The 26,430-nt window shown below is 37.0% G+C and overlaps 2 protein-coding genes across 2 annotated transcripts in view; both read right to left on the reverse strand.

Moving 5' to 3' along the window:
* The window catches only part of LOC103195685 (nuclear pore complex protein Nup50-like), a 63,703-nt gene extending 57,787 nt beyond the window's left edge, over positions 1-5,916 (reverse strand). Inside the window, 1 exon segment of the mRNA XM_042780740.1 lies at positions 5,873-5,916. Coding sequence (XP_042636674.1) covers positions 5,873-5,916 — 44 coding nt within the window.
* A 5,508-nt stretch (positions 5,917-11,424) lies between these two features.
* ATAD2B (ATPase family AAA domain containing 2B) overlaps positions 11,425-26,430 on the reverse strand; it is a 262,920-nt gene continuing 247,914 nt past the window's right edge. The window contains exons 24-28 of the mRNA XM_007939264.2: positions 23,914-24,051; positions 17,074-17,757; positions 14,447-14,574; positions 13,980-14,108; positions 11,425-11,466 (exon numbers count right to left, since the gene is read on the reverse strand). Of these exons, the coding sequence (XP_007937455.1) occupies positions 11,425-11,466; positions 13,980-14,108; positions 14,447-14,574; positions 17,074-17,757; positions 23,914-24,051 (1,121 nt within the window). The remainder of the gene's footprint in view (positions 11,467-13,979; positions 14,109-14,446; positions 14,575-17,073; positions 17,758-23,913; positions 24,052-26,430) is intronic.

Below are 26,430 nucleotides of genomic sequence, written 5' to 3' on the forward strand. Positions count from 1 at the left end.
GAAACAAGGGACCAGGATACAGACCCAAAACACATCCCTGAGGAAGATGCAGCATTGGAACTCCCTGATAAGGAATTCAAAAGAAGTATATTTAGGTATCTTCAACAAATTGAGAGGCAAATAAAGGAAAACACAGAGAAAACCCTAGAACAATTTAGAAAGGCAATATAAGAAAATGACAAAATAAATGAAAAATTAGAAATGATATAAAATCTACACACAGAAATCCAAAAGATTAATACTAAATTTTCAGAAATAGATAAGACACTGAATGGGCAAAGGAATAGAATTCAATCAATGGAAGACAGAGTTAGTGAGATTGAAGGCAAATACCTGAATACTATTTTGGAAAGGGATCAATCATTAAAAAGATCAAGACAAAATGAACAAAGCCTAAGGTTCGTGTGGGATACCATCAAAAGGAATAACCTACATGTAATCATAATTCCAGAACAGGAAGAGACAAATAAAACCACAGTGAAAATTGTCAAAGATTTCTTGGGAGAGAATTTTCCTGGTATTATGAAAGATGAGAATATATCTACTCAGGAAGTCCAACAAACTCCAAATAGGATAGACCATAAAAGAAAATCACCAAGATATATCATCACCCAACTCACCAAAACCAAAGACAAAGAAAGAATCCTAAAAGCAGCACATGAAAAATGAACAGTTACCTACAAGGGGTAACCAGTACGGCTAAGCCTGGATTTCTCGGCAGAAACCATGCAGGCAAGAAGACAATGGGATGGTATACATAAAATCCTGAAAGAGAAAAATTTCCAACCAATAATTATGTACCCAGCAAAATTGTACCTCAAATATGCTGGTGAAATTAGGACATTTCCAGATAAGCAGAAACTATAAATCATAGGGTAACCTCAAAGAAAAATGATAAACCTTCACGTCAAAATAAAAGAGAGGACCAGCACAAATATTCAGCAAATATTAAAACAATAGCAATGAAGGAAGTGATAACATGATTCATAAACAAAACGAGCTCAGCATAGAAAATTATATGAACAAAGAAACCGACACCACGAAATAGCACATAACAAAAATGACAGCAACAAATTCATATTTACTGATAATTAATGCTATGCAGCACTAAAGAATAATGTAGAGTCTGCAAAACACTGAATAATATGGATGAACTTGGAGAACATTATGCTGAGTGAAGTAAGTCAATCACAGAAGGACAAATATAGTATTAGTTCGTTGTTGTGGAGGGTCAAGGAAAGGTTTATATATGGAGGGAAACTTTGTTGGTTGCTAGGGGTGGGAGGGGATGGGAGGGAAAACTACAAAAAAAAAAGCATTGACCCATGTCGCTCTAGTTTTGTGTATTTCACTGTACATAAATTATATTTCAATAAAATGCATTAAAAAATAAATAATTTTAAAGAAAGATGTAAAATGACTCCATTTATGTACATTTTTAAAATTCACAAAGCATTTTTATAGATACACACAGAGGTAGTAGTACTAAGCAGGTCCCTGGGTGGTACAAATGGTTTGTTCTCAACTCCTAAAGCTGGCAGTTTGAACCCACCTAGCAACACTGTGGAATGCAGTTCTACCCAATAACAAGAGAGGTCATCATGAGTCAGAAATGACTCAAGGATAGTATGTTGGTAGTAGTAATTAGAGTAATGATAACTTTATCGGATACTTAATATGTGCCTGCTACTATTATAAGTGCTTTACATGTGTTGACTGAAATATGTAATCCTCACAATAGCCTATATGGAGTAGGTGTTATCTCTCATCTTACAATTAAATAAATTTATGTGCAGAGAGGTGAAATAACTTACCATATTTCACACAGCCAAGAAGAGACAGAAATAGGATTCAAACTCAGATAGTTTGGTTTCAGCAATGCTATTACCTTCTCAGATCAAAGAATAAAACCGTGAGCAGATAGTATATTCATCAAAGTCATCAGAAAGGCTGCCTCTGGGGAAGACAGAAATGGAACAGAACTGGGGAGGAGTAGACAGGGGGCTTCAATATTATCCATAATTCTTCTCTAAAGAAATAACTAAAACAAATATGACAAACTGTCAATGTTTAATTTTGGATGGTGGAAATATATGTATTATATTCCTCTCTGTTGTATTAAAATGTTTATTAATAGAAAAATAAAAAACCTGAATAACTGCAATGACTTTATCATTCATATTAATGATAGATTGCTTCATAAAGCTGATTTATGTGGAGGAATTTTTTTTCAGGGTACATTATCAAAATAATTGCAAAATAAATTGTGAATGTTTTAATAAACTTGACAAGATTATTGGAAGAGGTTTAGATGAAAAAGTATTGATCAGGGGACTGAGATGATGTGGCTCCTCCTCCACCTCTCGTCTGTCAGCTTGTCATAGTGTGGTGGCTTGTGTGTTGCTGTGATGTTGGAAGCTATGCCGTCAGTATTTGATATATCAGCAACATCACCAGTGTGGACAGGTTTCAGCAGGGCTTCCAGATTAAGACAGATTAGGAAGAAGGATCTGGTGATCTACGTCTAAAAAGGACTGGCCAGTGAAAAACTTTTGAATAGTAGGGGAGCACTATCTGATATAATACTGGAGGATGAGCCCTTCAAGTGGGAAGGTACTCAAAATATGACTGGAAAAGGGCTGCCTCCTCAAAGTCGAGTCAACCTAATAATGTGGGTGGAGAAAATCTTTCAAGACCTTCATTTGTTGATGCGGCATGACCCAAAATAAGAAGAAACAACTATAAACATCCATTAACAATTGGAACATGGAACACATGAAGTACGAATCTACGAAAATTGGAAGTCGTCAAAAACGAAATATATATGGAATACTATGACAGGAATGACAAATCGAAGAATGCCATCACATTCATTGTCAAAAAAGAACATTTCAAAATCTATCCAACACTGCAAGTGACAGGATAATATCCATATGCCTACACAGAAGACCAGTTAGTATGACTATCATTCAAATTTAAGCACCAAACGCTTATGCCAAAGATGAAGAAATTTAAGATTTTACTCAGCTTCTGCAGCCAGAAATTAATCAAACATGAAATCAATATACATTGATAATTACTGGTGCTTGGAATGCAAAAAGCTGAAAACAAAGAACTATCTGTAGTTGGAAAATATGGCCTCAGTAACAGAAATGAGGCTGCAGATCACATGACAGAATTTGGCAAGACTTATTCATTGCAGATACCATTTTTCAATACATAAACGGTGACTATACATGTGGACCTCACCAGATGGAATGCGACCCCTCCTTGGGTTTCTGAGGCAGTATCCCACAGAAGTAGGTTGCCCAATCTTCCTTCCAAGGAGTGGCTGGTGGGTTTGAACCACCAGCCTTCTGGTTAGCAGTCAAGTGCCTTAGGCACTACGCTACCAGAGCTTTTTTTTTTTTTTTTTTTTTTTGTAGAAAGAGATGATAAAGAAGCTCAATATCATCACTCAAAACAAGGCCAAGGGCCAACTGTGGAACAGAGCAATTGTTCATATGCAAGTTCAAACTGGAGCTGAAGAAAATTAGAACAAATTCATGAGAGTCAAAGTATGACATAGCGTATAGTTAGAGACAACCTCAAGAATAGACTAAACACACTGAACACTAATGATCAAAGACCAGACCAGCTGTGGGATGACATCAACATCATCATACATGAAGAAAGCAAAAGGTCATTAAAAAGGCAAGAAAGAAAAGACCAAAATGGTTGTCAGAAGAGACTTTGAAACTTGCTCTTGAACGCAGAATAGCTAAAGTAGAAGAAAGAAATGATAAAGTAAAAGAACTGAACAGAAGATTTTAAAGGGCAGCTCAAGAAGATAAAGTACTATAATGAAATCTGGAGTTAGAAAACCAAAAGCGAAGAACACACAGCATTTCTCAAACTGAGAGAACTAAAGCAAATTTCAAGCCTTGTGTTGTAATATTGAGGGATTCTATGGGAAAATACTGAATGAAGCAGGGAGCATCAAAAGAAGGTGGAAGGAATACAGAGTCATTGTACCAAAAAGAACTGGTCAATGCCCAACCATTTCAGGAGGTAGCATATGATCAAGAATCAATGGTATTGAAATGTTTCAACAAACAGATGCAGTGTTCAAAGTACTCACTTATCTATGCCAAGAAATTTGGAAGACAGCTACCTGGGCAACCAACTCAAAAGAGATCAGTATTCGTGGCTATTCCAAAGGAAGGTGATCCAACAGAATACGGAAATTATTGAATAATGTCATTAATATCACACACAAGTAAAATTTTGCTGAAGATAATTCAAATACAGTCACAATAGTACACAGACAAAGAATGGGCAGAATTCAAGCCAGATTCAGAAGAGGCCATGGAAAGAGGGATGGCACTGCTCATGTCAGACAGCTCTTGGCTGAAAGCGGAGAGTACCAGAAAGATGTTTACCTGTGTTTCACTGATTATACAAAGGCATTCAACTATGTGGATCATGACAAATTATGAACAACATTGCAAAGAATGGGAGTTCTAGAACACTCAACAGTGCTCATGCAGACGTAGACCAAGAGGCAGTTGTTCAGTCAAAAGGATTTTAAAATCAGGAAAGGTGTGCATCAATGTATCCTTTCACAGTACTTACTCTATCTGTATGCTGAGCAAAGTCGAGAAGCTGGACTATATGAAGAAAGACATGGTATGAGGACTGAGGGAAAGACTCATTAACAACTTGGATATGCAAATGACACAGGCTTGCTTGCTGAAAGTGAAGAGGATTTGAAGCACCTACTAATGAAGACCTAAGACTACAGCCTTCAGTATGGATTACACCTCAATATAAAGAAAACAAAATTCCTCACAACTGGACCAATAAGCAACATCATGATATATGGTGAAAAGATTGAAGTTGTCAACTATTTTAATTTTACTTGGAGATCCATCAACACCCATGGAAGCTGCAGCAAGAAATCAGATTATGTATCGCACCAAGCAAATATGCTGCAACTGATCCCCTTAAAGTTTTTTTTTTTAAAGTGAAGATGTCCCTTTGAACACTAAGGTGCACCTGACTCAAGCCACAGCCACAGCATTTTCAATCTCCCCGTACGCATGCAAAAGCTGGACAAGATGAATAAGAAAGACTGAAAAATTGATGCCTTTGAAATATGATGTTGGTGAAGAATATTGTATATATCATGGACTGCCAGAAGAACAAACATACCTATCTTGGAAGAAGTATAATTTGTACTTCTTAGAAGCAAGGATGGTGAGACTTTTGTCTCATGTACTTTGGACATGTTAGTGGGAAGGACCAGGCCCTGGAGAAGGACATCATGCTTGGTAAAGTAGACGGTCAGCAAAAAAGAAGACCCTCAATGATATGGATTGACACAGTGGGTGCAACAATGGACTCAAACACAATAATTGCAAGGATGGTGCAGGACAGGGCAGTGTTTTGTTCTGTTGTACACAGGGTCACTATGAGTTGGAATTAACTTGCTGGCACCTAACAACAACATGACTCCTTCTTAGTTGAAGTATCTGCCCAAATGTCATCTTGGACAAACCTCTGCTACTCACAATATCTAAATTAGCCCCACTCAGGTAATAGGCAAAATAACGCAGCTGTTAAGAATCCAAGGTATGAAGCCACATCCCATGACAGAATCCCAGCTGACACTCAGTAGCTGTGGAACCACTCTGTATTTCAATTTCCCCTGTTAGGCAGGCCCAATAACAGTACTTACCTCACATGGTTCCTTCGGTGATTCACTGAGTTCACGCTTAAAACAGTACCTGGCACTCTGATGTTTGCTGCTATTACTACTACACGTACCTATTGTCACCCAAGCATTTACCACTGTTAGAAAACATCTTATTTTTACCTACTATTTGCCTACCTTGCTGACCTGTCCTCAGTTATAACCCCAGTGCCAAGAACCATGCTGGGCAAACAATGGCAGTTCCTCAAATAAATGTGCTAAATAAATACTCATCTATGGTAATTGTACTTTCCCCTGCAGCTGGCATGCTATTTCACATCTTCCTTTATGCTACTGCTGTTCCCTCTGCCTGGAAGGATTTTCTCCTAGCTTGATAAACCCTTATTCAGCTCAGGTGTCAGTTTCTAGAGCCCTTGACGTTGGCCTACATGCTCCTCCACTGTACATCTATAGTGCCTTAGGCATAACTCAGTCAGAGCACATGCCATATTACACTGAAATGCTGTTTGCATGTCTGTCTTCCCCACAAGAAACAGTCAAGCACCATTATTAAGAGCATCAACTCTAGAGGCAGACTGCATCTGAATTCTAGTGACAGGATCTCAGACAAATTACTTAATCTATGTCTCAGTTTCCTAATCTGTAAAAGGGGGATAATAATAGCATTTATCTCATAAGGTTTCCATAGGATAAACGGCTTGTATTTTGAAAGCACTCAGAATAGTCCCCAGCACCTAATAAATGTGGTATGTTATATATATAAAAATATTCTTGAAGATAGAGATGTCTTGTTTATACTGCCACATTGCCTAGCAGTGTGTAGATTTTCTGAATAAATGTGTACTGAACTGACAGTTATTACACTAGCTGAAACAAAGTGATTAGTGCCTAAACTAAGATGGTAAAAATAAAGATGGAGAAGAGGTGATGGATATGAGACATGCTTAGGGGGAAAAAGTCAACAGAAAATGTAGTATGACTAGAATGAGATGGGTCGTAAAGAAGGTAATATTCAGGATAAGAGCTAAGTTTCATGATTTGGATACTTGGTGGATCACAGCTTTTATTCACCAAGATAAGAAACATGCAAGTGGGAGAGGGGAGTTCCTAGCAAATTTTTAGCAACAAAATCCTTCATTCAGTGCTTAAAGACAGAAAAACATTTAATAATTTGAATGCTCATCAATAATTACAGAAACCTGGCACATCACATATAAAAGAATTTTAGCCAAGAAAGTAGAGCTTTTCTGTTTTGTTTGTTGCTTTATGTTCAGCACTTGAAAAGTGCCTGGTACACAGCAGGTACTCAATATCTGTATTTATCAAATGAATGAATGCTTTGCTAAATTTCAGCTTTCCATGTCAATCAAACCAAACAGTATTAAATAGGCACCAACACTAAATATCTAGCATAGTTTTAAATTACTACAGAGAATACAGAGGAAATATGATTTTGCCTTTGTATCCCCTCTCCCTTCCTACACACATATAAAAACAAAACAAAAAAATACACAAACAAATTTAAGCTGGAGAGGAAAAGAATGCATTGGCAGAAAAAACAAAATGCCACAATATAAGATAGTTTGTTATCAAGCATATTATCTCAATTTAGGTTCAAACCACACTGAAAAAATATTTGATGAGTAAATAAATTACTAAATTTTGAATAAGATTAGCAATTTACTATGTTATGCAGTATAAAATACAGCTAAATTTTGGGAGGAAGCATAGAATGTAAGTGCAACCCTGACACATGAACAAGATTTCAAAAGGTGAAGAGAATGACACCCCAGGGTGACGGTATGAATAAAATGATGTACAGGAAATGTCATAGGAAACCAAGTAAACGTGTTGGTAAAGTGGGTCCAGACTCTAGATAACCAAAGAGAAACAAAGGGTAAATAAAATGGCAGCAGAAACACTGGCATTCTACAGCCAACAACCGCCTATTACTTGAGGCAAGCCCTCCAAAATTCTGGTATGAAATCCCTCTCCATATTTAAATTCTATGTACTGTTCAAAGTATACAGATAACAACACTGTAAGATAAATGAACCACACTACCTGATAATATTGTGTAACATATTCTTCACAATTAGAAAAACAAATTTCAGAAGCAATCCATTTGCTTCCATACAATGTATTTTAGACAATCTGCATTTGAGATTAAACTCACTTTCTCAACAGAAAGCTTCCAGCTAATCCTCAGTGCTACTGAAAATCTAAAAGGAACATGTAACAAGATTCTTTTGGTGCTTAATAAAGATCAATATGCCCATATGTAGAAAGGATGAATCCAGCTAGAATAGCAGCACTTCATTTGCAACAATAATCATAATTAAGCTGAAAAAAGACATGTTTTTCTTGTCAGCTTTATTCAAGTATTTCACAGCAGTTATATTACAAATTACAGTAAATGTTCAAAATTCCAGAATTCAAAAATTAAATAATTTACTTCAAACTAATGTAAAATGAAGTCAAAATGTGAAACATCAATTTAACACAATTCTAAATTAAGCTACAAATCCAAAACAGACCATAGCTGATGAAGCCTACTTAATCTACAAAGTAGACATACATGACTGAAACCAAATAGGACTCCCAAAGTCTAAATAACCAAATGTACAAAATACAAAAAGATGCAGGTACAAGCCCAAATTCAAGCTTACAATGTGATTACAAATAATAACAATGGCATTCAGCTACGGGACCCGACACTGAAGATATCTACTGAATAGCACCATAGCCGAACCAACTTAATCAAAAAATGGGAAGATAAGAAATGACCACCCTATTCCTTAAAAATAAAATCCAGTAAACCTACAAATACACTGGCATATGAGAAAAATCAAGTTATGAAAGGAAGTTAAAGGAAAAAAAAAATTAATCACAGGTGAGAGTCAAGCTCAAAAACACAATTAACTCCACAGCCATCAGTTTCAACCCTAGTACATTCCATTATCTTCAAAACAGCTCCCATGGTCCCCATAGCTGAGCATTAACTATTGCTGGAGTAGGCTGTGACACATTACTGATCTGAGAGCAAGGTTGTACACAGGAGCTTAAACTTTATAATGCTCACAATAGCAAATAAGAACAGAGGTCAATTTTTACATATTTTTGCCAATGCTATACAGCAAAAATTAAGAACTTACAGAAAGGTAGATAAAGTTGAGTCTACGTGGGTAATTTCAAAAGCTATTTTAAATTATAGAACCACCAGATATCTGTAAAATAAGGAAAACTGGTGTAGTGTGTTTCTTTTAGAGGAGAACGGGGGCCAAAGGAGTTGGTACAGTTTCAGCTCATTTTTCTCCCCTTGGCATCAGACTGGCTTTCTCTTTAAGACCTAAACTGTTCAAAGTGGCAGTTCCTATCATACTGAGGTTGCCTCCTATTTCTCCATCTACAATAAGGTAAAAATCAAAAAACGTGATATTTTGGAAGCATTCTAAAGCTGAAAATAAATAAATTTCCCTTGTCAAACTCACTGATGGCTAAACAAATTTTAAGAGCATGTGTGTATTTTTCCTTTCACAAGTGCTGCTGTTACTTGAACAGAATCCTTCTGAATTAGAGTAACTGGAATAAATATTAAAAAAAGAAAAAAAAAAGTGCAGCAAGAACCTGAGACTTGCAAAAAACCCTTTTACCAGAAACTTGCTACAAAAAATCTGCTACATTTTATTTCATCAAATCTTTAAATTCTGTAACAATTTCCATCAAAATACAAAATGCTAATGTACCAGACAGTAAAATAGTTTGAACTGGTATGATGGTAATAAATATTAAAGAAAGCATGAAAATCTTCCCAATAACCAAATTGGAGGTTTCAAATAACCTCCCCTTTAAAATGGTTCATCGTTAATCGCACTTGCCTACCTTAAAAATACAGTGTGTCTATATGAGTAGCATCTCGAATTATATGACTAACTTAATACTATGAAAATTTCATAGACCAGGTATAAAGAAAACAAGTGGCATTTTAAAAAATTAGGCTAGAATTAGAAGGCGCAAAATGTAAATGCAAATACAAAGAAGCACTTAGGATTACTGCAGTAGCCTAGGGCCAAAGCGTGCTTTCCGCACCAGCATCCAGCTCACTACAAATAGCCAGAGACAAGGAGACAAGTACCTTAGCTTTAGCGTGTAAACTGTGGCAAAGTGATTACAGGACTCTGTAAGCACTGTTGGTAACAAATACAAAAAGCTGAGGTAGCTCAGTATCTCTGCAGTAGTCCAAGACCGTTTGCTCTAATTAAAACCCAAACTACATGTGTTGCATATTGGAAAGACATACCTGCAGCTAACAGCTATAATGAATGAAGATATCAAGCCAGCGTTCAGCAAAATTTTCTATTTTTTTGTTTAAAATTCACCTGGTAAAAAATATCACTGCACTCCCTTTGCCTCTTTGCAACTGCCTAGATTGTGTCTCCTAATTTGTAGAAAGCAAGGTTTTTGTAAAAACCAATAACCCATAATTAATTTTAGGTAAGTACAATTCACAGACATCACTCAACAAGATCCAACATGAGTTCCAATCAAATGAATGGTTGTGAAGGGTAAGATTATGGGAAGGGATTTAAACATTAATACTGTTATTCATGGACTATAACAGAGCTCTCTTGCCATTATACACATAGAAAACAAACTTTATGAAACTTCTGACAAATTCTTCTTTTCGGTCCATTTGGCAAGTCCTGGCTTTAAAACAAAACAGAACTGTAACAATATACTATATATGAAAATCATTCCTCTCTGGTAACTCAAACATGAAAACTATTTAAATTACCACCAACAGAAGAAAGAATGGCCGGTATCTTTCTTTTCTGGTCATTTTCAGCAATACTGAAAAATGCATAAGGGTTTTTTTTTTTGGGGGGGGGGGATTATTATTTGTTACCGCTGTTATTTTAGTACACATTCTCAAACAGAAATAAACCACACAGGAAAACTTACCATTTTAGTATACTGTGTGGCTTACTAAGGTCTATAGAGTTTTGACAGCAAGAGACAGGCATTTTATACCAAAATACTGGTTGCCTCTTAATGACACAGAGTATCAAAACATTTTCAACATCATGACCAAAGAAAACATTCTGTCATTTGCTACCAACAAGCCCATCCGTTTGGCCTTATCTTTCTCAAATTAATAAAAAGGCACATTGAAGGCAGTTCTAAAGAGCCTAATCTAATTTCATCCAGTTTCTTCAGTTTCCCACCAGAATATACCATAGCCAACGCTAAAACAGGTTTCAGTCCGTTACCCAGAGAATAAGAAAACAAATATGACAAAAGGGGTAGAAAGGAGAAAAAAATAACAGGTTGCCCACTGTTTGAACAATTCAACATGGTTAGAACTGCCCCATCCAGGTTCCTTGTGTTTGCTGGTCTGCCCCCTCCGAGAAAAGTCTCCAAAAGCGAGTGCACTAGAAGAGGAGCAGAAGCAAGAGCAGTTTCTGTAGCACCAAAATCTCCAAGCTGTGGGGTTGTATTTTTTATTTGTGGAAAATACAACATATTTCTGAAGTTCTGTTTGGTTCTTGTAGGCTGGTTGGTTTCAGGTACCTGAGACAATAGCACCAAATTCAACAGAGAAAAAATGAGTGAGAGAGCACTTAAGACCAAGGCTCTGCACATAATTGGTGCAATTTGAAATTGAATGGCTCAGAAGACTGCTCTGTCAGGAGCAGATTGGAGAGGGTAAACCACTCATCTTGAGAAGTTCATAGGAATGTCTCAAACATATGAACTGTTCTTTCCATCTCCTATAAGGGGGGAAAAAAGGCACATTATCTAGGGAAAGACAAAAGTATCCCTCTTCATGGGAGAATTCACTTTAACATAACTTTTTAAAGAAAGAATTTGATTGAGAAGGAGTTAAACTTTTGAATATTTTCCTGATGACAATACCACAGTTATTCTGAAAAACCACCGTCCTGAACACTTTCAAGTGCCTTCTATTTTATATTTAAACTAATGAGGGTATGACGGTAACACTCAATGAATATATACTATGCCAGATATTGTTAGGAAATTTATATGCATACATAAATATATAATCTCCCAAGAGATTTTATGTCTTTAAAGAACTAGAAGGGAGCTCTGGTGATGTAATGGTTAAGGCATTTGGTTGCTAACCAAAAGGTTGTGGTTTGAACCCACCAGCTGTTCCACGGAAGAAAGATGAGGCAGCCCTGTTCCATTAACATATACAGCCTTGGAAACCCAACAGGTGTTGCTCTGAGTTGGAATCAACTCAATGGCAGTGAATTTGTTTGGTGTTGTTTTCTTGTTCGATAGAACTAGTAGACTACACTAGCAGATTATCATCTCATCATAAAATTTTACATGATTAATCAAAATTGCTTCTGCTAAATGTTATCATATACTGATGACTAGGGAAAAACAATTAGGTTATGAATCAGAATATACAGTATGATCTCAAATTTAAAATTCACACTGTTTTATTGTATATTCACATTATTATACACCTATTATGTATACCTGGACATTTAAAAGGATGGACATTCCAAAAGATCATCACTAATTAGTTTCCTCTAGATAATAGGTAGGATATGGGTGATAAATTTTGTTTGTGCTTTTCTATAATTTACATATATGCAATGACTTAGTATAGCTTCATACAAATGTAATTCATAAAAATGGGATTACAAAATTATCTTACTTTAATTCAAGTCCAGTAGTTCTTATTATACATGAAAAATAATCACATACTCTACGTATAAATCTTAATACACCAGAAATGCTCCTAAATCTTAATATACCAGAAATGCTCCTTGAGAGCAAGGACTTTGTTTACTTACTTACTTACTTACTTACTTAGTTATGAATCCAAAATGCTTAGGACAGGCTGTGGTACTGAAAATACTCAATAGATGTTTAATAGATGAACCATCAACAAACACACAGGAAAATGAGCCAAGAAAGGCTAATTTAGTCACTTAGCCTTTTAATGGGTAGATGAGATTACATTTGCTTAGATGACCTCAAAACACAGAAACCCAGAAATCCACTGCCACTGAGTCAATTCCAATGCACAGTGACACTTTAGGACACAAGCAGAACTGCCCTATATGGTTTCCAAGGCTGTAAATCTTTATGGAAGTAGACAGTCTCATCTTCTTCCTGCGGAGTGGCTGGTGGGTTCGAACTGATGACCTTCTGGTTAGCAGTTGAATGCTTTAACCACTATGTCACCAGAGCTCCTTCAAAACACAGAAGTAGGGCTTAATGATGTAAATTATATGATCAAATACAACGCCACTATATTTATAAGGGAAAAGTTTCTTATGGTTCAGAGCTGTCTAGAAAGGAAATGATCAGCCTCTAAAAGTGTTTAAGCAAAAGGACAACCACTCCTTGATGTGGACATTTTACAGAACTAGATCTAATGACATGAGATGACCTTAAGTTCTCTTCTAACCATTAATGGGGTGGCAAATTAAGTCTCATTGCCCATGCCAATTCCTTTTGATCAGTAATGGCTGCCCAGGGAGCAGTGGTAAGGACTGTGAGGCCATGCCAACACTTACTAGGACCCAGTGATATACTCAGCCAGTAATGTTAATAATGAGCGAAGGAGGGGAGAACCATGATATACTATTCTTATTGTATGGAGTCCATGGGTAATACAAATGGTTAATGTGGTTGGCTGCTAACTCAAAGGTTGCAGGTTCAAGTCTACCCAGAGGCGCCTCGGAAAAAAAGGCCCAGTGATCTACTTCTGAACGGAGATTAGTGGTACAGTGGTTAAAGCATTGGGCTGTTAACAAAAAAGTCAGTAGTTAAAACTCAGCAGCTGCTCCATGGAAGAAAGATAAGGTTAGTCTCCCTCCATAAAGATTTACAGCCTTAGAAACCCTTTGGAGCAGAATCCACTCAATGGCAGTGGGGTGGCTGGATCTATTCTGAAAAATCACCCACTGAAAACCCCATGGAGCACAGTCCTACAATGGCACACTTCAGGGTCTCTATGAGTCTGAAGTGACTCGATGGCAACTGGTTGATTGGTTGGTTTATTCTAGCTATGGGCCAAGCCCAAACACCATGAATTTCTGTGTTTGACTAAGGCATCCCAGGTAATTTTTTTTAAAACCGTAACTCTCAATGATTCTTCTAGTCTTTAACCTTCAAAACACTCTTCAGCTACTTGGCAAAAGACAAAGACTAAGGCAAAAAAATATTTTTTCTCTTTTCCTTGGGATAATAGAAGCATATATTTGTTTATTCTAAACAACAGAATAATAAACAAACTTACTTCTACAAGTTGTGATTTGTCATAATCTTTACGATGACGGTAGATGCACTGACTAAGCAGAGAATATAATCTCTCCAGTTGATCAACTGCCAGATTGTTGCTTTTATCTACTAACATATCAAGCAACTTCTAAGAAAAATGAGAAGAAAAGAGAATAAAATGAACTTTTATGTCATTGGTCACAATTAAACAGTTTGATTCAAACAGCTATGCAATAGGCATCATTAGGCTATGGCCTAACAGTGACACCTGGGGTTAGAAGACTCTAGAACTTAATTACCAAAAAATTCCCACTATTTCTTCACCTTTCAAAATATGTATAACTCTTTTTCAGTAGAAGCTCTGAGGCACTTCTGTTTCTCAGTTAAAGCAGAAGACTTCTAAAACTAGCTTTATTCAACTGCCTGCAAACATATTCAAATTTCTTTCTACTTACTGTAAAATTGATTGGCAACAGTTAGGCTTACCTTCAATCTCTCATGATCAACTATGAGAGGTGGCACCGGCTCAGATGGCTCTTCTGGAACCAGTTCTAAGCTTGTTGTTTTTGCCTGTTCTAAAATTAACTTACGGTATTTTCTTACTTTAGAAGCACCTACAATTGGGGAAAAAAAAGGTATAGCAAGTAAAAGGTAAGAAAAATCAGGGTTAAACAACTATGTTTTTTTTACTCATCCAAATTCTTTTTTGGAATGAAGGAGAGCATAACTAATCTTTAAATTGTTTTTTGGTGAGAAAAGTAACCCAATTAAGGAGAGGTAAACCACAACTATGAAAGCCAAGTCATACTGGAATGGCATCTTATAAACACATCCACTGAAAGAAAGACACAGGCAATCTTCAGCGCCAGGCACTGCTTTATGAACAGCTTCACTTTCTCTCTGATAGCCATCATTTAAACACTGGGAGCTTTTAGAATTGGAAGACGAGAAACAAGAAGAAGCAGACACAAATACAAAGTAGAGATGATCTGTCTATACATTTGCTCCTCAATCTAAAATATTCCCCTCAATATTGCCTGAAATTCTCATTTTTCCTGTTACACTTCCTAAAATTCTGTTAGAGAATGATGTGGATTATAATATTTTTTTCTCATAAAAAAATATAAACTCATTTTATAAGAGTAATAAGGCTAGTAGTGTTCTTTCTCACCTTAGAGTGAATCAGTATAATCTAATTATTTTCTTTCTAAAGTCTCATTGAGACCAGCCACGCTGAAAAAACAGACATGTTAAGGTGTGTGAGCATAATTTCACAGCACCAGAACATCAAGCCCTATGCTCTTCAAAGCAGGAAAACTCTAAGAGGCAGCTCAGGGGAAAGGAATACAAAGACAAACTGTTTCTGAATTTTATATAGGAAACAGCCCATGTCAGGGACACGAAGGAGAATCTTCCTCCTCCTTCCTACATTAGTCATCTTACTCTCAACTCTTTAAATATTCTTCCTTCTTATCGGTGGCACCTATGCTATGGATTAAGAGTAAAGAAAAAAATGTTTTTCAAAATACATACTATGTATGATACACCAGAAAAATCTTGTATTTCAGGCAGCCTTTCAAGTATGCAGTTTTTTTATAGTTCAATATATATATATATATATATGCTAGGATTTTTGTTAAGACTATATTGACCCTCATTATTACATCTACGGACTTCGATAGGCCTGAGAACTCAGATCAGGAACCAGTGAACTAGGTAATACTACCCTGACAATTCTAAATTAAACTTCAAGTAAAGCTTTTACACAACAAATTACCTTCATGCTTTTAGATCACCAGTTAGCATATTATTATTTTGCAAGTAAGCTTTCTGCAAGCTTACTGGAATATTATAGTAAAACAGCCGGAAAACTGATTCCTTCTGTCACCTCCATTTTGCCTCTTAACATGTTAAATGTCTCCACTTTTCCCACTCTGTGCCCTTTATACTTAACCCTAGCTTTAACATAGTTTTAAAATTCTGTCTAAATGATACTCCAGAATAAAAACTGCTCTTAAAACTACCTTCTATTATTAAATATTGAGGTAAAAAGAAAATTATTCAACAAGTAACACTTAAAAACAGTAAATATCTCTTTATCTACTAGAAGAATACTCAGACTTTAAATAAAACTTTCCAACTTCCTAATTCTGCTACAGGGCTCAAAAAAAAAACCCTGCAAACTTTTACCCACCAAACCCAAGTCCCAGCTGTATATGCCATACAATCTAGAGAACATAATATATTTTCAAGATCGCATAGTGATAGTGGTAAATAAGAAGAATACCTGGCCAGGAAGGAAATGTGTACTGAGCAGGGTAACTCATTCCATCCTAATCTAGGCAAAAGAATGATAAACAGGAGCTAGAAACTCTCAGCTCCTCCTTTCTGCTGCTTCTTAAAAGAATCATAGAGCCACAGGAAGTTAAGAGCTAGCAGAATGTTCTGATTCTGATACAAGATAAGCTTGACAATGAGAGTTCTGTTTCCTTCCTTACAAAGCAATGGGCACCTCTTAGAGTGAACATCCCTAAGATTCAACTAACATTGATTGCCTTAATATGGTCCAGGTACCATAAGAGACAATACACATGATTTATTTAATCCCTGCAACAACATCATTCTGAAGTTTAATTGAAAAGGTGAAAAAAATGGGGGAGAACATAAGTGACTAGCTCCAAAGTCACATGATTATAATGAACAGGAGTGGTAATTTAATCTAGGTTGACAAGACTTTTCCTAACAGACTACACTGCTATTAATATCCAAGTCTTCTCTGCCCATCTCACCTCACTCCAATAATTGTTCTGTTAGAATTTCATCTTCTGAATACCTGTGGATTTATTCAACTTGTAGTCATAAATCCTTTAGAACAGGTATAATAATCAGGTAGGAAGTAGGAAAGCAATGCATGATTCTGGACTTCAAGCCTTCTGAAAAATGTAGTGGGAATGTGTACACTTTTCTAGGGAAAGGGGTGAGAACTTTAACAGATTCTCAAAGGGTTATAATTATTCATCAAATGTTGCTAGTAGGGAATAGATAAAACATGCAATGAATGAATTCTGGAGTTCACGCCTTCTTAGAAGATTTTAAAAATATACTAGCCTTACCTTCTTTATCCAGTTCTGCATCTTTAACCTCCACATCGGGGCCAGGTTCTAGCTTCTCATTATTGCTACATTCCAGTGTCTCTAGGTTTTCAGGATCATTTCTATGATTTTCTTTTGAAGTTTCTGGTTTTTCTTTTGACTGGTCCTCTAGAAGCGTCTTTTGTTCAGAACTACATTTATCTCCACTACCACAGAAAGAAACTACTTCAGCTTTGCCACTCTGACACTCCAGAACTGGAATTCCTTCAAAACTGTCAGTGGAGGCCTCACCATTTAGACAGTGTCCTTTAAGGAAAGATTCTTTCCTAGATGTCTGTTCTGGATTTAGAGAACTGTTGCTATTGATGAGCAGGGATTCATTTGAACTTTCCTCTTCAGTTGATGCAAAGTTCTCTTTTGTGCCTGTTCCATTGTTAAGCCTCTGTCCCTGGTCCATGTCCATGATGTCACAAGATGACTCATCATTGGTCATAGACAAGTCTCCAGTCTCTTCTCCATTTTCCTCATGGCAGTCAGTGCTTACCTCAAACTCTCCATTTTCAAGCAATTTCCTGTCTTCTGTATGGTTCTCATAATCTGTAAATTTGGTGTCCTCCTCATCTTTTTTTAAATTATTGACTTTCCTTTTCTTAATAATTCCTTTACCCCATTGTGATCGCCGCCTCGATTTTCTTCGAACGCGAACTGTTTTACGAGGAAAGAAAAAAAAAAGGGTTCATTTTACAATGTTTATTGGATGGGACTGACAAGAAAGTAAACCCACACTCATGCCATACACAAAAACTATTTTGCCCATGACATCTATGCTGATTAATCCTCAAAATTTATAGCTGGAAGGGATATGAAATCAGGGATGGACTTTATAGAATGAAAATTTCAAGATTTATTTCCTGTATGAATTTACCCAGCATTAATATTTTCTATTACTGTAGAGTCTAATTCTATTTTATGAAAAAAAAAAAGCAACCCAATCCCATCGAGCAGATTCTGACTTATGACTGACCCTATAGGCGCTCTGGTGGCATAGTGCCTAAGGTAACTGACTGCTAACCAGAAGACTGGTGGTTCAAACTCACCACCCATTCCTCAGAAGGAAGGTTGGGCAATCTACTTTCGTAGTGATACCGCCTCCGAAACCCAAGAAGGGATCTCTATGAGTCAGGTGTGACTCGATGGCCCGTAACAATAGGACAGGAAAGAACTGCCCCAGAGGGTTTCCAATGCTGTAATCTTTATGGAAACAGAGACTGAGCCTCATCTTTCTTCCATGGAATGGTTGGTGGGCTCAAACTGCTGATCTCTGGGTTACAGCTGTTTCTAATTCTCAGCATCCAGAGGCCAAGCATATAACATACACATGTAGGGAATATCCACATTTGCCAGGCTACCTGGAAGGTCTAAGGACATGGCTCTGGTTTTCCACTAGGTAGGTAGTGCTTTACCAGCAAGATCACCCAAAAGATAGCTCCTAAACCATGAAAGGAAATGAAGGTATGGTCAAATATAGCAAAAGAGAATAGTTTCGGTTATCCCAACAAAGAAATCTCCAATTTCTCTCTTTCCAGAGAAAGAAATCAGCCATGCTAAATAGAAGGTCTATGAAAGCTATAGGGACAACTGATTAAACAACTGTTAGCCTCCTCTAGCACAAAGGACTCACTCAACAACATCAACTTCTTGCAAATCAGTTATTTGAGAGTATATGAAAAAATTAAGTCCTCTGTTATCAAAAGACAGCACTAACAGCATTGGCAAAATACTGAAAGCAAATATTTAGGTAGTTAAGTGAAGATAGAAACCTACAAAAGTTGTAAGGTCTATACTCTTAGATACCAGAGGCTATCATGAGCTTTCTGAGCAGAGAGCTGGAGCTTTCAGGTGACACTGAACCCAGGGATCTTTAATTTCTTAACTATGTATCAAAGGTAGTCAGACCAGTAACCCTCTTTCTTCGGTAAACAAGAACTTTTATTTTGCTATTTTGGATACTTGCATAAAGACAAAGTGAACACAAAAATTATTAAAGCAAACCAGTTAAGACACTTCTGGTGTCTAACCTAAATCTGAAAGACTAGTTTATATCTAATCCCATTGCCATTGAATCAATTCTGACTCATAAAGACTCTATAGGACAGAGAATTGCCCCGTAGGGGTCTCAAGGCTGTAATATAGAAGCAGACTGCCACATTTTTTCCTGTGGCGTGGCTAGAGAGTTCAAACTGCCAATCTCTTGCTTAACAGCCCAGTGCTTAAATACTATGCCACCAGGGTTCCTTTAGTTTTGCATTAGAGAGTAAATAATTCTCCCCACTTTTTTTCCATTTTTTTTTTGAGAACATGAAAGTAATAAGTAGTCAAGTCTATTAATTAAAAAGACAACACATATTTTCAATATGTCAAAACTAAAAAGCTGCCTAGGCAAAGACATTTTTTAAAAGAAAATACTGTGAAAGCCAGAACCTGTGTAAACCTGTCAAAGAAAGAAAATTCAAATATTTTCCACTGAAACGAGCAACAGTAAAGTGGTAAAACTGCTTCTATCAAAGTTGGAAAACTTGTTGAGACCCAGAAAAACAAGGAAATCTCGTTGAGTTCCATCTCTCACAGGTATTACTGTATTAATATGAGATCACTCAGTATCATTTCTTTAATCCACAGTTTAAACTCTGCTTAGGAACCCCTCTTTGGGTTTCCGAGGCGGTATCTCTATAGAAGCAGACAGCCCAGTCTTCCTTCCGAGGAGTGGCTGGTGGGTTTGAAATGCAAGCCTTTTGGTTAGCAGTCAAATGCCTTAGGCACTACGCCACCAGAGCTCCTTAATCAGTCCATTACTTTTCCCTGACATTTCTTTATCTGTGCATCAGACATAAGGGAATATGGTGTCATGACAATCCTTGTTTCTTATACTCATACCTGCTTACTAGGAATTGATAATCTATCAACAGGGTATAATGTATTTACATACTGCTTTCATTCTTTCTCTCTTTGAGAGTTTTTTTTTTATTCTTTCAGCTTTAATCCCTACTGAAACTCTGTAAGACATTAAGATATTCACAAGAAATCAGCAAATGTCATTATAAATATTATTATTCTTTCTTATTTAAGAAAATATCTCAGTTTTAAAGGTTTCTGAAATCAATTCCAAAATTCAAGTTACTAAATCAATCTGGCTTGAAATATATTTCTCCTTCAAAATTGTAATATTATTGGAACCATCTTTTCATTCTTTTTTCCTCTATTAATTTCTATTTTTTCATAATTTACAGTTATAGGATAATTAGTGAGAAAAAAGCAATTTCTGTATTAGTACACTGTTAAAACTGGTACACAGGGTTAGCAGATGAGCATTCTAGTCCACATTAGAATTGAAACAAAAATATTCAGCTTATTCTGTCTCTAAAAGATGGAAATTATAGGATTTTACTGCCTGACAAGCCATTCCTAATATTGTGACCTCACTTATTCTCCAACCATGTAACCAAAAGTATGTTGTTGTTGTTGTTGTTATGTGCCGTCGAGTCAGCCCCGACTCATAGCGACCTCTCCTTGGGTTTCCAAGGCAGTATCACTACGGAAGTAGGATTGCCCAACCTTCCTTCCGAGGAGTGGCTGGTGGGTTTGAACCGCCAGCCGTCTGGTTAGCAGGCAAGTGTCTTAGCCACTATGCTATCAGAGCTCCTCCAAAAGTATGAGAGGTTCCCTTTTTCTTTTCACACTAAGCCATGTAACTCTAGAACAAGAAGGGGATGGACTCTACTCAGTTAATAGTCAAATAAATTACTCTACATATAATACACGAAGTAATGGCCAGGAGCCCTACTAATTACTTCTGATGTTTACATTCTGGTTAATAATAGAGATGATGTTCATATTCTTTGGGAGCTAGAATTGGATTTTTCCCCTCATTACATATTACTGCCAAATAATAATGTTAATAGTTTTATATATATATATTAGGAGCTCTGGTAGCATAGTGCCTAAGACACTTGACTACTAACCAGAAGGCTGGTGGTTCAAACCCACCAGCCACTCCTTGGAAGGAAGGTTGGGCAATCTACTTCCGTAGTGATAATGCCTTGGCAACCCAAGGAGGGGTCACTATGAGTCGGGTCCAATTCGATGGCATATAACAACAACAACAAATATATATAGTAATAATAGTTAATATAATTTTGGCAAAATAATAGAAATAGATCATATAAGCTCCAGGAAAGCAATTATTTTGTTTTGTTTTGTTTTATTCACTCATCTAGCTCCATAGCACCTGGCATGTGGTGGTTGTTGTTGTTATGTGCCGTCGAGCCGTCGAGTTGGACCCGCCTCACAGAGACCCTCCTTGGGTTTCCGAGGCAGTATCACTATGGAAGTAGATTGCCCAACCTTTCTTCTGAGGAATGGCTGATGGGTTTGAACTGCCAGCCTTCTGGTTAGCAGAGGACTACATATTTACAGAACTAAGCTTTTTCAGAGGTGTTCTGTGTGAATAGCCCATTTAAGGGCACAATCTTTATGGTCAATTTTTAAAGCATCACTAAGCTTGTTTCTAAAATTAAGGCCTTAGGAAAGCAACTCTCCCTTAGGGACATTTAGATTTATGATTTAAGAAAACTAACACAAAAGAGACAATTAATGTGTCACATATGCCATCTACTGGTAAAAGAAAACAAAACTCACATTTTTAGATTAAAAAAAAAAAAAATGCTTAATATTTAAATGACTTTAAACTGCATAAAGCCAATATTCAGGAAACATTTGTATCAGGTGCTGAATATGTAAAAGATTTTAATGAGCTTTGGTGGTATAATGGATAAAGCATCAGATATTGATCAAAAATTGGAGGTTTGAACCCACAAGCCACTCCACAGGAGAAAGATGAGACAACCTGCTTCTGTAAAGATTCACAGCCTTGGAAACCTTATGGGGCAGTTCTACTATGTCCTAAAAGGGTTGCTATGAGCTGGAATCAACTCAATGGCCATGGGTTTGGTTTTGGTTTATGTTACATAGTCCAGATCATGATCAGGTGTGTAGCCAGGACAACTCCACTGCCATCTAGTTGATTCTAACTCATAGCAATCCTATAGGACAGAGTAGAACTACTTCCATAGGCTTTCCAAGGCTGTAAAAATCTTTATGAAGCAGACTACCACATCTCTCTCCTGCAGAGTAGCTGATGGGTTCTAACCACTTACCAATTCACAGAATATTTAACCTCTACACCATCATGGTTCCTTATAACAAGTAGGCCAAATAGTTTTAGCTTTTAAAAAAAATTTTTATTGTGATTTGGGTGAAAGTTTACAAAGCAAATTCATTTTCCATACAGCAGTTTTACAAACACTTTGTCTTATGACACTACCTGCACTTTCCCACATGCAACAGCTCTCCTTCCGTTTCTTCCCCATAGTTTTTTTTTTTTCATAGTTACCTCTTCCTTGTATCCTTATCTCCCATGTACTCCTGTCCCCTGAGCTGTTTCCCTGTGCATACACAGCCCTTCTATTCTCCCATGATTAATCTCTCCAAGGAGTGTACCTACCTAACGTAAATGTTCAGCTCATATGCCTGTCTTTTGTTTGGCTGCAAGCCACAGGAGTGGGTTCAATTCCAGACCTAAAGGGCAACTAGGGGCCATAGTTTCAGGGGTTCCACTAGGCTCTATCAGACCAGTAAATCTGGTCCCTTTTCTTCTTTTTTTTTTTTTAATGATTTTGAGTTTTGTTCCACATTGTTCTCCCACTCTATCCAGGTTCTCTTATGTAAATCCCCCTCCCAGTGGTTGACAGCTGTAGTCGGGTACCATCTAGTTCTTCTGGTGTCATAGTCATATAGGCTGAGGACTGCATTGTATAATAATCCCTTGGACTAATTGTTTCCATACATCTTTGGTTTTCTTCATTCTTCTTTGCTCTGGATGAGGAGAGACCCTTTGCTGCATCTAGATGGCTGCTTGCTAACTTTTAAGATTCCAGTTGCTACTTGCCAAAGTAGGATGTGGAACAATGTTTTTGTGTAGTATGTTGTGCCAATTGAGACCGATGTCCCCTGCGACCACGGTCCCAAGCCACAGGTCCAATGACGCACTCTCTCCAGGTAGCTGGCTGTGGTCAAGAAGTGACTACAATTTTGTCTCTTGTCAGTTCTACTATATACCTGGAAATTTTTACAGGACATACAAATACACTTGTAGAAACATTGTCTATCAGCCCTATACATGGTCATGGTAGGCCAAATACTTTTAATGGGTTTCATGGCAAGCAAATGTTCCATTAAGTCCTTCAACTTTCTCATATTTGAATGCCACTTATCAGAAAGAGGACAAGTTAAAAAGAAAGTGATTCTGGTTCATTTATGCAAATGTAATGCCACTGGTGAAAGGATATATTCAGGCCAGCTTTATTGACAACTGGAGCAATATTATCACCTATATACCAGAAGAACAGCATGCTCTCTTCAAGGAAAGCTATCTTTAGTTAAACAGAAGGACAATATTTATAAAGATGCTGTGTTTCATGAAGATGTTCAGAAACATTCATCTTCTAGAAATTATACAGATCAATGAATAAGGAAAAATAAAACCCAGAACACTGAATTTTCCCTCTCTAAATACATCTTGCTTAAAAGCACTTATAAGAGGATAAAAAATTACCAAATAAGGTTAAAGAAATAAACATATTTCTGACTCAGCATCTTATCCCACAAGCCCTTCATCTCTGAAAAGATGAAAAATTAAAAGAGCTGTGGGAAAACAGCAGCACTTAAGTTTGTGTACCAGTTCCTAAGAAATCTGCATCATTGTCCGTTGTTCCCACACTAGATAACATGATCTCAAATACTCACATGCACATTTATTTGCAGAGTTGTGCCAGACATCCATTGGATTTCTTTGTTTGTGCCGAAATGCCTCTTCAACTCTAGTTTCTGTCTTCCGAGCTCCAGTACCATGAGGATTTGTTTGTTCTTCTAATACTGATAAGCCTGCAAACAGAAGATAAGCAATATCTATTTAAATATTCCTAGCTTCATAAACCAACAAGGTTAAAAAAAAAAGTTTAAAATACAGAACTGAGTTTTAAAGTCATTAATTATACTTGGACAGTGCAATTCTGATGGAAATAGTGTCTTTTGTTTTAACATGGTAAAGCAACTGGATATAAAATTATGAAAATAAAACAACTCAGGAGGCCATGCTTACATTTAATCCCCAGTGGGGCCCTATTTTTACTCATTTTAATTTTCAAGGGAAAACACTTAAGTATTATTATGACTATGGGACAAGATTATATATTGCAAGAAAGTCATGATTCCTGCCATCTTAGTATGTATAAGTACTTACTGAGCCACTAAACTCTGTTTACACTAACTATCTGGTTATTAGCTAGCTGCTTGTCACACTTAACTGCAATAAGTTTGGTTTTCCTGGATTGATCTTAAAAGTGACCATCTTTCTCAATTTCTTCACTGAATTTCTTTAGCTATGTGGTCATTAAATATTGATGTTTCTTTCCAGGGGTCTCTGGAATCTCTTTCCTTCTTACTCTAGACTAGTATGCATTCTCCCATGAAACATCATTTATACCTTCAGCTTCCACTACCATTATATAATAGCTCCCAAATCTTCATCTTCAGGCCAAATATCTCTTAAGCTCCTGACCCATATATCCAAGTGCCTACTTGATAACTCCAACTGGATATCCTAAAGATAGGTCATATTAAAGTTTATTTTTCTCAACCAAAAAACTGTCCATCCTTATATATTCCCTATTTAGATTGGTGGTATCAGCATCTACTAAGTCATCCAGTAATCTGGCAACCATTTTGACTCTTCCTTCTCATAATGTCCTCCATCCCTACAGTGACATCTCTTTTCTATTAATCCTGTCTCCAGTCCCACTGCACTAATTAAAAACCTGGACTACTACAATGACATTTTTTCCCCTCAGCAGCTTTACTGAAGTACAGTGCATAATTTATGTAATATAAAAATCGCCCATTTTAAGCATCCAATTCAGTAATTTTCAGTAAGTTTATAGAGGTGTGAAACCATCATTTTGTTATTGCTAGGTGCTGTCAAGTGGGCTCCAACTCACAGGTACCCTATGTATAACAGAACAAAACACTGCCTGGTCCTATGCTCTCCACAATCCTTGCTCTGGGGCCATCATTGCAGCCAGTGTTGTCAATCCATCTCATTGAAGGTCTTTCCCTTTTTCGCTGACCCTCTACTTTACCAAGCATGATATCCTTCCTCCAGGGAATGGTCTCTTCTGACAAAATGACCAAAGCAGGTGAGAAGACGTCTGGCCATTCTCACTCTAAGGACCATTCTAGCCTCACTTCTTCCAGGAAAGAGCTGTTCATTCTTCTGGCAGTCCATGGTATTTTCAGTATTCTTCACCAACATCACAATTCAAAGGCATCAACTCTTCTTCAGTCTTCCTTATTCACTGTCCAGCTTTTACATGCATATGTTGTTGTTAGGTACTATTGAGTAGGCTCTGACTCACAGAGATTCTATGTACAACAAAACAAAATATTGCCCGGTCCTCCTTGCTATACCTAAGTACACTGTTATAGCCACTGTGTCAATCCATCTTGTTGAAGGCCTTCCCCTTTTTCGTTGACCCTCCACTTTACCAAGCATGATATCCTTCTCCAGGGAGTGGTCCCTTCTGACAACATGACCAAAGTAGGTGAGACGAAGTCTGGTCATTCTTGCTTCCAAGGAGCATTCCAGCTGCACTTCCTCCAGGACTGATCTGTTAGTTCTTCTGGCAGTTCATGGTACTTTCAGTATTCTTTGCCAACACCACAACTCAAAAGCATCAACTCTCCTCTGATCTTCCTTATTCACTGTCCAGCTTTCACATGCATATGAAGTGACTCAAATCACCATAGCTTGGGTTAGGCACACCTTAGTCTCCAAAGAGACATCTTTGCTCATCAGTACTTTAATATGGTCTTTTGCAGAAGATTTGTCCAGTGCAACATGAGTCTGATGTCTTGACTTTTTCCTCCACTGATGTCGAGATTGTGGAACCAAGTAATAAGAAATCTTTGACAATCTCAATCTTCTTTCCATTTATCGTGATGGTGCTTATTGGTCCAGTTGTGAGGAATTTTATGTTGAGGTGTAATCCATACTGCAGACTGTAGTCTTTAATCTTCATCAGTAAGAGTTTCAAGTCATCCTCACTTTCAGCAAGTGGTGTTGTGTCCTCTGCATATCACTGATTGTTAATGATTCTTTCTACAATCTTGAGGCTGTGTCTTCTTCATGTAGTCCAGTTTCTTGGATTATTTGCTCAGCACATAGATTGAGTAAGTATGGTGAAAAGCTACAACCCTGACACACTC

This window comes from Orycteropus afer, unplaced genomic scaffold (genome assembly GCF_000298275.1).
Source record: "Orycteropus afer afer isolate SDZICR_OR568_19922 unplaced genomic scaffold, OryAfe1.0 scaffold00058, whole genome shotgun sequence".
Classification (NCBI taxonomy): domain Eukaryota; kingdom Metazoa; phylum Chordata; class Mammalia; order Tubulidentata; family Orycteropodidae; genus Orycteropus; species Orycteropus afer.